A 12,335-nucleotide genomic window follows, 5' to 3' on the forward strand; every position below is an offset into this window, starting at 1 on the left:
ATGCAAGGACTTGAATGAGAATGGGAAGACAGCTGGAAGCAGAAACATTTCCTTGTGGAGTCTGTGCTTTTCTAGTTCACTTAACCCTCCAGTGGCATGAAACCTGAATGTATTGAACCCTCAGCACAAGATGCTAAAGAAGAATGAAATTAAGAGCAGATAAGTTGTTAAAACGAGACTGGTTCTTACCACCCTGTTACCCCTGTCAACTCCCTTGTTCCCTGTTCCAGGACATAAAATATGACAAGGAGGAAGGTTATGGTGTCTCCTTGGACCTCCTCTTTGCGCATGGTGGCATTGGGCTCTGCTTTATCTTCTGCCCGCTCCTCGCAGATGGGGCATTTCTTCCCCTAGCAGTCCACCCCAACTCTGCTGAAACTACCAGGTTTACTAGATTGTTTCTCAGTTCTTTCTCATAAAACAGTAGGGTGTGTTTTGTTAATCAGGTGTACACAGGTTAAGAATCGGGCGCCAAAGGCATCCCAGTGTCAAAGCAACTAACAGATGACTGTTGTGGGCCATTTTGTATCAACAGCCAGGCCTGTGTCAATTCCAGACTCCAAGGAGGTTGTGCTACCTGACCATGATCATGAGGATAGAATTTTTAAAGAAGAAAGATTGGAAACTGTTCATTAAAAGACTGAGTGGACAGCAGAAAATAGAGTGTCACTGGGGGAAAAGGAAGGGACCTTAGGTGTTTGTGTCTACATATTGAAAAGCCATTCATTATTGCCTTCGCTTTCCTCTTTGGGAAATGGCATCGTTGGGTTTTAGGCAGGCAGCTCCCTTCCCTCTAGAAAAGAAACCCCTCAAAATGGTCAGTGCCAAACCTGAGATGACGTGAGATGAATGCTTTTGTTTCTAAGATGTTAGACTCCCCGGATTTACCACTTTGTCTTTTAGACCTCCCTTAACTCCTGTTTTCTCCTCCTCGTCTTTAGGAGCTGTGCAGTCAGTTGTAACTGAAAATGTCTGACGGTCTGGATAATGAAGAGAAACCCCCAGCTCCCCCACTGAGGATGAATAGTAACAACCGGGATTCTTCGGCACTCAACCACAGCTCCAAACCACTTCCCATGGCCCCTGAAGAGAAGAATAAGAAAGCCAGGCTTCGCTCTATCTTCCCAGGAGGAGGGGATAAAAGTAAAGTATCAGTGACCGGGCATTGAAAAGGGGCTAGTTTATTCTTTCATTGTCACTTTCTTTCTCGAGTAGTCATTTCTTGAGCGTGGGCTGTTCAGGGCCTGCCTGACCTTTACATCTACACCTTCGGAGGTTGCATTTTGTCAGAGGATAATGTTTGATTGACTTACTGTGGGTTTACAGAAAATACACTTATGCTGTGTTTGCCTTTCACATAGCCTTGAATTCATAGTGGTAAGCCAAGGGAAATCATAGCAACAGTACTGTCTTAAATATATGAATAGTGACTTTCTTTCTGATAACTTACAGGAGAATTTATAGTAAATCCCTTCCTAACTGCAAGTTGCCCTTATTGGGAATTTGAGTATAGGTGGATTTACTTCTGTATACCTTTTTGACAGCCATGAAAATTTTGCATTGAGTATACGGAAGTCAGTCCAAGTGCCCCATTATTGTCTCTCTGACTATAGCACAAGGTGGGAAGAAACTTCTGAGCTATTTTGTTTCCTCTCCTATTCTTCTGACAGTCCTCCCCTACACAATCAGCCCTTTTTGCACCGGGTATCCCAACAATATACTATCATTTATCCTTGTGTTGTTCATAATACCATTTGGTCCTTAAATGTCATACGCTGACACTTTGTAACATTGGGAGATATAAAATCTCTAGTAAGTAATTGTCAGGTTGCATTAATTAGCATAAAGCTTAAACATGGCTTCTATAAACGTGACTCTTGCGGCGGAAGAGAGAAAAGCCAAGTACAAGGACACTGGCACCAGAGAGAGTTGCTAAAGGGTAAGAGGGGTGATGTCTCTTGAAGAGAAAAGGGACGCTCTTGATCTTCGCAAAGGTAAAACAGATAGCTTTGTAGGTCGTTTATATGGTATTAAAGAATTCGTACCATAAGGAAAGCTGAAACTCTTATTAGGGCCAGTATCACCTCTTGTAGACCTGTGTCACTTAAGAGATGCTTTATCCCTCGTGACCCAAGGATGGAAAAGATGGAAATGACGTTAAACCTCTGGATGGAAGACAAGCAAAGGAATAAGAAAACACTTTCCATGCAAGGGACCTGCCATCATGCAAGAAGAATTTTCGAAGACATGTTTTCAGATACCGAAGTGGGTCCCGAGAAAAAGTATTGCCAGGAGCAAGGGTTGAGAAATGTATGGTGCACCATGACCCGGAGACCAAGTCACCTGATCCTGCAGCTCCCGTGTTGTATCTGCCACAACTGTAGAAAGCGACTGAAGAGGGGGATTATGTGCCTGCACGAGTCTTTGGTGCTGTCGAGACCGCCATGCTTTGGAAGCCCTTGAACGATCCCATCTGCCCTTTTGAAGAACACGAGCCAGCTGATTCTGACATGAGGTCAGCCAAAACAGAGAGGCTGGTGTTTCTGTTTTGTGCTAATACTTCAGGTGACCTCATAGTGAAACCATTACCACTCTACAGAAAACTAGGCCCATGTCTTCTCAGAGGAGAATCCGAGCTAAGTTGCCAGTATACTGGCGTGCAAAGAGAAAAGCCTGGATGACTCCCTCTCTCCTTAGGAATTGTTTGAACAGTGCTTTCTTGCGGAAGCTCAAGACTACTTACAAGAAAAAAAGTCTTGAATTCAAAGCCCTACTGATTCTTCACTGTCCTCTTGGTGCCGCAGATGCATTTGCCAATGTGCATCCTGATGTTAAGGTTGTCTTTAGAACCAGTTGCTTGTTTCAGGTCCTGGAGCGCTTAGATCGGTGTTTGATCCAGCCATTCAGGAAGACTTAGGCCAAACTAATGTATAACTTTGTGGTTCAGAATCTCACAAAGGTTCATCTGTCTGAAGATCCTAGTGCATGGGATTCCTACACCATCACCAATGCTGTATTCTTCATAAAATAGGCATTAGATAGTTTAACAGAGCCTGTCATTCATGTGATCTGGGAGAAGATGTGGCTAGAGATGGTGAACTATCTTTCAGTGATTTCTCCTGAAGACAAAAAGTCTTTGGATGAAACAGAACCTGTAGGCGAGGGTGAACATTTGGCACAGGAGCAGTCATTGGCCGAAGTTGAATCTGAACTGGTTGATGCTGGTTCACGTGATGTGCTGGGCTGGAGGATGACTCGGGAAGCTCCTGGGACTGCAGAGGTGATTATCATAAGTGATGATAAAGATAATTAGGAAGCTGTGGCACTGCAGACAAATACAATTACAAGCAACAGGAGAAAAATTTTAAGAACAAGATTAAATCCTCCCCAAGAAAGTAATGGAAAAATGGGTACCTTTACATGTCAAATCTTACGTGTTCAAAGCTTGAGTGATTTAGCAGAATTCAGTAAAGAGGTGACATTACGCCTTGCAAAAGAAATCACATTGGACAGAAACCATCTTCGGCAGAACTTAAATCATCAGATGGTACCGTTTAATACCATTGCTGGACAGCTGATAAGCTGCCATCGTACAAAACTTGAACGATTTAATTGAACTCCGTAAAGAGGTGGAGTCTTTCTACAACACCATGTTCGGAAGAAAGCAACCTCAGAGGAGCCTAAATCATCGAGTCTTGCCATTTAAGTATCTGTGTCAGACAGCAGCAGATAAGCTGCCTTCAGACAAACTTAAATGGTTTAATTTGAGCTCTATACAGAAGCGCCAAGCTGTCTTCAGAAAAGACTTGAGAAGACAGCATCTTCAGAAGAGCCAAAGTCATTAAGTCATGCCACTTAACTTCACTTGCTTGGTAGGGCTAAAGCCCCGAGTAAGTTGTTATAATCTCAGGACTGGACTTTGATGAAGACTCTGAGAGCACGAAGATCCATGATTTGGACTAACAGTCCACCTCTGTTCATTGCTTCACTGTCACCCCCATTTTCCACTGCCATAATGAGTGATACATCCTCATCACCTCTGGAAACCGTCTCAAGGTCTAAATGGAAACTCTACAGAGCCTATCACGTTTACTAATTTAAGCTATGTAAACTCTCGTTATTCTTTTTATGTAATGTACTGTTATTGTTTTACTGTGCAAAAAAATATTTATGAGGGCGTTCAAAAGTTTACGTGACCTCAGTTCCCCTGCCCTTTATTTCACCTCCTAAAATTATAACTTCCTCAGCTGAACTCTCCTACCTAGGTGGGGGGGTCATTCAGGAACTTGATCTTCATAGGTAAAGAAGGGTTACGATTTCTGTGTTTCTACCTCTTGGTGATTACTTGGATTATACCACAGTCAGTCTTGAATGAATGGAAAGAGCACTGGACTTACTTGGGTTCTGGAGACCTGCTTTCAAGTCCAGCTCTGCCACTGATTATTGTGACTTTGTGCTAATCACTTAGTTTTTTTGATCCTCAGTTTCATCACCTGTTAAATGAAAATAATAAGACCTGGCCTCCCTAGCAAAATATTTTTGATAATCAAATGTAATTCTAAATGTCAGAGTGCTATTAAAAGTGAAATTAAAAAGTGCTAAATAATTGTGAGGTGTTATTACATCTGTATCATTCTGGAACTTACAAACAAACAACTAAAAAACTAGGTTTTAGAATTCTTTTTTCTTTTTCTTAAGTAACTTTGTCCCTAACTAGAATTTATATGTCAGTTACAGGAAATTTTAAAAAGAAAGTTAAGGGCTTCCCTGGTGGCGCAGTGATTGAGAGTCCGCCTGCCGATGCAGGGGACACGGGTTCGTGCCCCGGTCCGGGAAGATCCCACATGCCGCGGAGCGGCTGGGCCCGTGAGCCATGGCCGCTGGGCCTGCGCGTCCGGAGGCTGTGCTCCGCAACGGGAGAGGCCACAACAGTGAGAGGCCCGCGTACCACAAAAAAAAAAAAAAAAAAAAGTTAAAATTACCCATAATTTCACAAGACAAAGATAACTAACTGGGTTGGTGTTTTTCCGCCCAGTTCTTCTTCTCATCATAGAGAAATTGTTCATCAATGATAAAAACTTGGAAAATAAAGACAAGAGTATAGAAACAGTAAAAATCACCCATATTCACCAATCTCAGAAACAATGTTAATATTTTAGTGGCTTCATTTCCAGACTTTTTTAAATGGCTATATATACATATACTTTTTTATATAGTTAAAAATCATAACGTATACAGTTTTATATCCTGCTTTTTCACTCAACATTTTATCGTGAACACTTCCCTATATTTTAAAAGAGCTTTCATAAATATAATGTTTGATGGTATATAACATTTCATCATATAGTAGCATCGTGGTTTACTTAACCATTTATTTTGTTCATTATTTGGGATCCCATCCAAATTTTTGTCATAAATAATGTCACATTGTCTATTTCCTTAGTTAAATACTTGCTTTGGTGACAGCAGAGGTTTTTGTTTGTTTTAAGGGGTCTCTTTAATAGCTGCATTTCATTGACCAAATGGAACTTCAAGAGACAGGTAGAAGAAAAACAAGTAGTAAAAGTAATTTCCAGATGGAGGACCTGTCTTGGTTGGAGGCCTTTCCAGGAGCTGAATCTTGGTGTTAGAGCAAAGTAAGAGGGACAGTTTGCCACGAAATTATGATGCTTCACCTTACAAAAGTTTTCAGAATTTAGACCAGGAAAAGGACATCCTGAACAAGTGGTTTGATGTTCCTTTATGGACCCTGTGAAGTGTGAGACTGATCAGGTTTCTCTTTTGTTGGCCACTAGAAAGCGTGGAGCCAGATGTATGGCCCCCGCCTAGCACTTGTAACGAACGGGCCTCTATGGTATGTATCACTTTGTATAGCTTTCTTCCAGGCTCCGTTTTATGTGCCTATCTTTGTTCTATTTTTTTTTTCCTTTCACTATATCGACTTTGGATTTCTGCTGCTATCATACTGTATTTTGTGTATTCTTGTAAGCCGTCTTATATCTATTTTGGAACAAGGTGGGGAATGAATACATGGATGGGTAAATAAATACATGAAAAAATACATGAATAAATAAAACAATAAGGCAAAGGCAATGAGGCAAATGAATCAGCCAGGACTCTGAAAATGGCGTAGTACCTCTAAAAATAATCAATGTTAAGGACTGGAAGCTTGGAAGAACATGTGGGAAAGAAGCAGGTGAGGCTGCCTTTGGAGGTGACGTGTCCTATGTGACGTCTGTGTCTTCTGAAGCGTGCTTATGCGTCTTTGTCTTGTGCTGTACTAGAGCATTAGGTGTGCTTCAGGGGGCATGCAATGCTGTATGAAGGGCCGTGTCTTTAGTGAGCACAGTTCATGTGCATTTTGTTTGTGGGAAATCGAGAGATTTGGGAGCTGGTGAGCCTGCAAATGGAAGTGAAGGCCCCCCTTCCTGGAGGCGTACGAGGGGATAGTTGGCTAAATCAACAAAGGACGAATAGGAAGTGATCTGTCATTTACCCATTAGTTCCTACGTGCCAAGCTGTGTGACGGGCACTTTATGTGTATTGAATCTTTGCATCCTTACAACTACTCTGTATTAACCCCTTTTTACAGATGAGGCCATTTAAGCTCAAAGCGTTTAAGTAGACAGCCTCTAGGGTCACATAGCAAATGATAGACGCCAGAAATCTCCCAGGTGTCTCTGACTCCACACCCTATGCTTGTGCTACTCTGTCACACTGCCTTGAAACAAGACAAAGGGATAGGTGGGAAACTGTGTTCCTAGCATCCAAAAGCCAGCAGTGGCTTTCATTTTTCCTTAAGAAGATGGCAGTGCACTTTGAAACATATCCGAATTTCAGAAGAGGGGACTTTTTATTGCCACTCAGAAAGAAAGAAAACGTGTTTTCATGTCTTTTTGGAAAGAAATGATGGCAAGAAAATATTCTTGACAAGAGAGATGTGGTTTGATTCTCATTTGGTGTGTGTACTTTATTGGCTTACATGTTGCTTACTTTAGAAGCTTGAGGTTCTAAACTGAGTGTGTTCATATATGTGAAAAAGTTCTTTTTTTTTAAATTTTACTGAAGAAAAAGTTCTTAAAGTGCCGTATAGTTTTGTTATTGTATTGCGTACACATTATTGTGATAACTCCTAGAGTATGTTATCTTCTATATACACTACACAGCAGGAAGCATCACTGTGCAACAATTATATTAAAGAAGACTCAGTTATCCTTTATGGTCTTGTTACTCAAATGTTTCGGTCAATACACGTTATTAACTTTCATCTAATTAATGCGCAATAAAAAATACTTAGTGTGATAACTAGACTGAACAGTATGCAGTCTTTCTTCGCTGATGCTGAAGACCCTTTGGGATCTTGCAGTAGCTCAAGGTTATTTTCCTTGCACTAACTATGAGTGGGAGTCTCAATTAATTGAGGGTTCTGTTAGCAGAAGGTCAGATGTCAGAGACCACTACATCCTGAATGGTGTTTACATTCCTCTCGGTTCTTCAAATGTAGACCATACAGCTCAGCGAAGAGTGCTCTTTGGAGGTCACTGCCTTGCCCTTTGGGGAGCGAAAGGGCACGGCATCTTGCTTGTCCTCCATGGTCAGTGCTCTGCCCCGGAGAAGAGCCTCCTGTACTACTCCTTTACTCCTAGAAGTCCTCTGTGTTTGAAATGGGAAGAAGGTGGGGTAAGGATGCACTCTATCTACTAGGACCCGTGTGTTTGAAATGGGAAGAAGGTGGGGTAAGGATGCACTCTATCTACTAGGACCCGTGTTTCTACTTCAAGGCCCGTAAACAGGGAAACTGGGCACAAATATGGTGGCCCAGTAGAACCAGCAGACAAATTCAAGAAAAGTATGGAATGTGGGATTAGGAGATAAATAGATGAAAGGAGAGAAGCAATGGGGAGAAATAGATTGAGAGAGGAAGTAGTGTATGAGAAGGAGATTAGGAGATGGAGAAGGTACAGGAAATGGATGAGAAGAGAGGAAGACAAGAGAGATGTATCAAACATCAAGATGAAGGGTTGCAAAGAGAGTGAATTTGACACCAGCTAAGGGATATGAAGTTGCTTTCCTCAAAACAAATGAGGCCTCCTCCACCCCTTTCAAACGTATTTTTGCCCTATATCATTATCCCCATGATCAGAAGTGTCCAGTTGAGGACATGGCCTCATATTTGCCTTTTGTTTTCCAACATTTTCCATTGAAATTGTTGCATGTGTGAATTGGGTGTAAATGAGAGTCGGAACCGGTGTGTGTTGCCTGGAAGAAGATAGGTAAGAGTCAAGTTCATAATGATTTGCCAGAATGATCACTTTTGCTGAAAGTTTTTGAAGATGATACCACTGAAGGTGATGGCTGTCTGCTTGTATGTGAGTGGGAGTCACTAAAAGGGCTCACATGGGACCATCATTTCCTTTTCCCTGTCATCCTCATGGAACACCCAACCTCTGAATTGGGCTTGTAGCTACTCTTGCGGAATTGGGTACCACTTTGTGTTTTTATCTATACATTAAAGGCTGCTGGTTTATGGAGAGCATATATTGTTTTTCATAGCCACTGAAGACCTGACAGGAGGAAATGGGCTTACTGTTCCACCAGAGGGAATGGAACTAGCCATAAAGAAATTCCAGATATGCCGATTAAATATTATGAATTACCAAGGGTGAAATTTTCTAGGTTCTTTATGGGGGGGGTGTCTCATGACTTTAGCAGGTTCTACCTGAAGGCAGGTGAAGGAACCTTCCACCATGGGCCTTCCCAACTATATACTTCTGGCATTTGCTAATATAATGAGAGACGTAAGAGCAGTGAATGTTTAAGATAGCCCAGTTTAATCTCCTTTCTTGGTAGTTACATTTGCAAGGACGTCATTCATAGCATGGAAGAGCTGGGTTTAAGAAGTGACAGATTACTTAATTCTCCAGCAAACACAGTCACCCTGCTAATACGTATATTCCTAGTGAGATGATGTGTTTGATGGTAGTTGTGGGGGTGTTACCAGCGTTCAATGTACTTTCATATCAATCACCTTCTTCAAACCTCCTGTGATGGGGGCAAGGTTTATCCATTTTGCAGAGGAAGGCAGAAGTTTAGAGAGGTTAACTGACCTCCACAAACTTGCCCCACTACTAATTACAAAGCAAGGCTGGCCTAGAATTTAGATCCCCGACTCCTGGTCCAGTGACGGTTGACTATTATACCACTTGCCATAAAATGAGAGTCACCTAACTTGTTTTGAAAATAGGTTTTGGCCAATGGAATATGCAGAAATGGAATTTTTATGGAAGCAGGTGAAACTTAGGTGAATCTAACCCATTTTCTCATTCAGCAGTTAACAACAGTAGTCATGCCTTTTTATAAGTTACACCTCCTGAGGGCCTAACTTGCTAGCAGAAAGTAACAGCCTTTGTAAAAAAAGAAAATAGTTAATTTTTTCCCCTGATTCCTGTGTTATTTTTTTTGCCTTTAAAATCTTTTTCTATTACAAAAGTGGTATCTGATATTATTATAATTAAAATAAAGAACTATATTAAAATAGAAGACAAGAGTCACCTCTCATCCCTCCCTCTAGGTTCATTCATAATCCAGTATTTAAGGATTTGGGCCCTTTTCCTCATTTACTCAACATCGGTTTCCTTTTCTGCTCAGAATCGGTATGTATTTTGCCCAAGATGCTAGGTTTAAGCAGAAATATATCTGTTATGTAGAACCTCTTTTAACTCTTTTACCAACCTTGCACTATCAATTTCTTTAAATTCTTAGAGCCAAGAATAAAATCTATTTTTATGCCTAACTTTCCATTGTAGTTACCACATAGTACTTTCAAGTATTTCCAATGGGAAAAATAAATTCTGAAGGTCCACAAAATGTCATTCTTTCTACAAAAAAAAAATAGAGGAAAACTAGATAATCTCTCCCCTCTGTAAGGGAAAATATGCACTTCCTGAATTCAGGAGGTGAGGAATTCCTGTGGGTCCCCTCTCATAATATGTCCTCAAACGGGATATTTGTTTATAGAGCAGGAGTGCCAGAAACTAGAACTGTCCTTGCAGAAGTCAGTCCCCCTGGAACTGTTTGCCCTCACAATGAACACTCGCCTTTTTGACACCACCTGCAGGGCTGCTGTTGCCATAGAAGGAACTGTTTCGGGATACTTATTCTTACCCGAATTATAAGACCTCGGACATTTTCCTGGCTGGGGGCTGGGTAGGCAGGCAGTTGTGGAACGGTGTGCTCAGTGACCCACAAAGCAGAGGATGGAGCAAAATGGCATTTTTTAACTTAAAAACACCAACTCCAGTGCTTAATTTACTTTCCTGGTAGTTAAGTAGACACTAAGGCATTTTAATTCTTGAAAGACCACAAGGGTAACATTTTGTAAACGATCTTTGTGAGGCACTGCCTCTTAGTAAATTGGAGAAATTATCGAACCACTGAATGCGCCTCTCACCCAGCTAAAGAGTGACCAAGTCACTAAGGATCGTCTATTGGGAAAAGTAAAGGTTGTCACCCATAGGAGATGAATGGCCCTTTAAAAATACTTCTGTATCCTTCCAACATGGCGTTCCCAGAGCAAAGCCCAGGAATATTGAGGTGAAAAACAAGTATTTTAGTATGAAGGATCTCTAACCCTGACACCCTCACTGCCCCTGCCAGAAAAGACCTCATGTCGGCGCAAGTTGTTTGGCCTCAGGAACACATGACACTGAGTACAGATTGCACCTGGGTAGGGGGAGCGCCACAAAGCGGGGAGAGGAGGGAGCGCTTCTAGTGTCAAGCTAGGGGTTGTAGGACAAGCGACCCTCCTAGGAGAGCTCCAACTCCAGAAACTCCAGTATGAGCCTCCTAGCAAAATGTTTTTTTAGACCTCCTTTGTCTCAAAGGAACTTTCTGGAAGATCACAGGATAGAGACGTGTGCAACCAGCCAATGCCTAAATCTGAGTTGCGTGCAGACTTTGAGCCCAGATCTAGTTTATTAGCTATCGCGATTTAAAAATGAGATAGAACAGAATTGGATGTTAACGTCGGCTTACCTGGAGCATCTTTTGTAGTTCACTTATATGCTTTACTCAGAAAAGATTTGTGCCTGGTTTTTATGTGCCTAGCTCTGCACTGTGTGTCGTGGGACGGGGAATACTACATATACGATAAGATTCCCTGTCCTCAGGTAATTTTCAATCTAGGTGCAGAAATCAGACACGCAGTTTATGCAGGAAATGCCCAGTAGGTGATCCTACGAGGCAACAGATGCAGTGGCAGATAGGTCCTCCCATTCCATCCCCACCATTCATTTTCCTCCTCAGTCTGTGTGAAACAGCGACCATTTTGAAGCCTGCCCCTACCATCCCACGTGTCCCTAGCAGGACAAAGCTACCTGGCTTCTCTTCCAGAAGACGCCTTTTCTATCATATCATCCACCTGCCCAAAGCCTTTCCCAGCATATTCGTTATCACTGTCTCCAATTTCATCTTCCTGATTTCCAAGACTACACCCTACCCATTTACCCTTCTGTCTTCTCGCTTCCTCGTCAATGTGCTCTACCCATTTCAGCGTCCAAGCTTTGCCTCTCCCGATTTTCCTGCTTGCGATGCCTTACCTTTCCTGCCTACCCATTACCTTTCCTGCCTACCCATTCTTTAAGACCCATCTCCCAAATCCTACCTCCTCTCCAGTAAGCCCTCACTCTCCGCCACAGTTTTCTGATCTTCTTTTATTTTGACCTGCTACAGCATTTATACTCTATTTTTCCCAACTTAGCACTGAATTTTCGTTGGTCTGGTAGTATCAGTTGTTGCTTCTTGTTTGCTAAGTTTATTTCCCCAATGAGATCACAAACTTAGAATATTACTTTAGTTCCTAATGAGTCACGCAACACAATCTGTCGCTACACTGATCCACAGTTCCATGTATACTGGTTAACGGCCCTACTGACTGGTTCAGAGGAAAAGGAAGCTGGGGCAGTAGCAAGAGAGAGTTGTTCCTCAGAGCCAGGGCTGTGAAATGCTTGCTGTTTAGAACTAGCCAGCCTAAGTGCTTTTTCCTTTGGAAAAATTGTTTCTGCATTTAAAAAATATGTTTTATATACTATTTTGGTTTTCTCTTTCTGTATTTATATGGCTTTCAATGTCACTTTTTTTTATTATGCCGTACACCGTAACTTTGCGTGCTTTCCATTGCTTTTTAAAAAATAATTATTGTTCTGTTCTTTTAGGCTAAATTTACGTAGGAAAGCATTTCTCTATGTCTGTCCCCTGTTATTCTTTTTCTTTTCCTGCATGCTCTGTTTTGAAGGAGCTAGAAAGTGTTCTAAAAAATAATTCTGGACGTGACATCC

General features: G+C 41.7%; 1 protein-coding gene across 4 annotated transcripts in view; it reads left to right on the plus strand.

Annotated features, from left to right (window-relative positions):
* Positions 1-968: 968 nt before the first annotated feature.
* PAK3 (p21 (RAC1) activated kinase 3) overlaps positions 969-12,335 on the plus strand; it is a gene marked incomplete at both ends in the record, with an annotated part of 87,303 nt that continues 75,936 nt past the window's right edge. For all 4 annotated transcript variants that reach the window (XM_082864936.1, XM_082864937.1, XM_082864938.1 and 1 more), the window contains one exon: positions 969-1,143. In XM_082864936.1, coding sequence (XP_082721062.1) covers positions 969-1,143 — 175 coding nt within the window. The remainder of the gene's footprint in view (positions 1,144-12,335) is intronic.

Source organism: Leucopleurus acutus (genome assembly GCF_964270905.1).
Source record: "Leucopleurus acutus genome assembly, chromosome: X".
Taxonomy (NCBI): domain Eukaryota; kingdom Metazoa; phylum Chordata; class Mammalia; order Artiodactyla; family Delphinidae; genus Leucopleurus; species Leucopleurus acutus.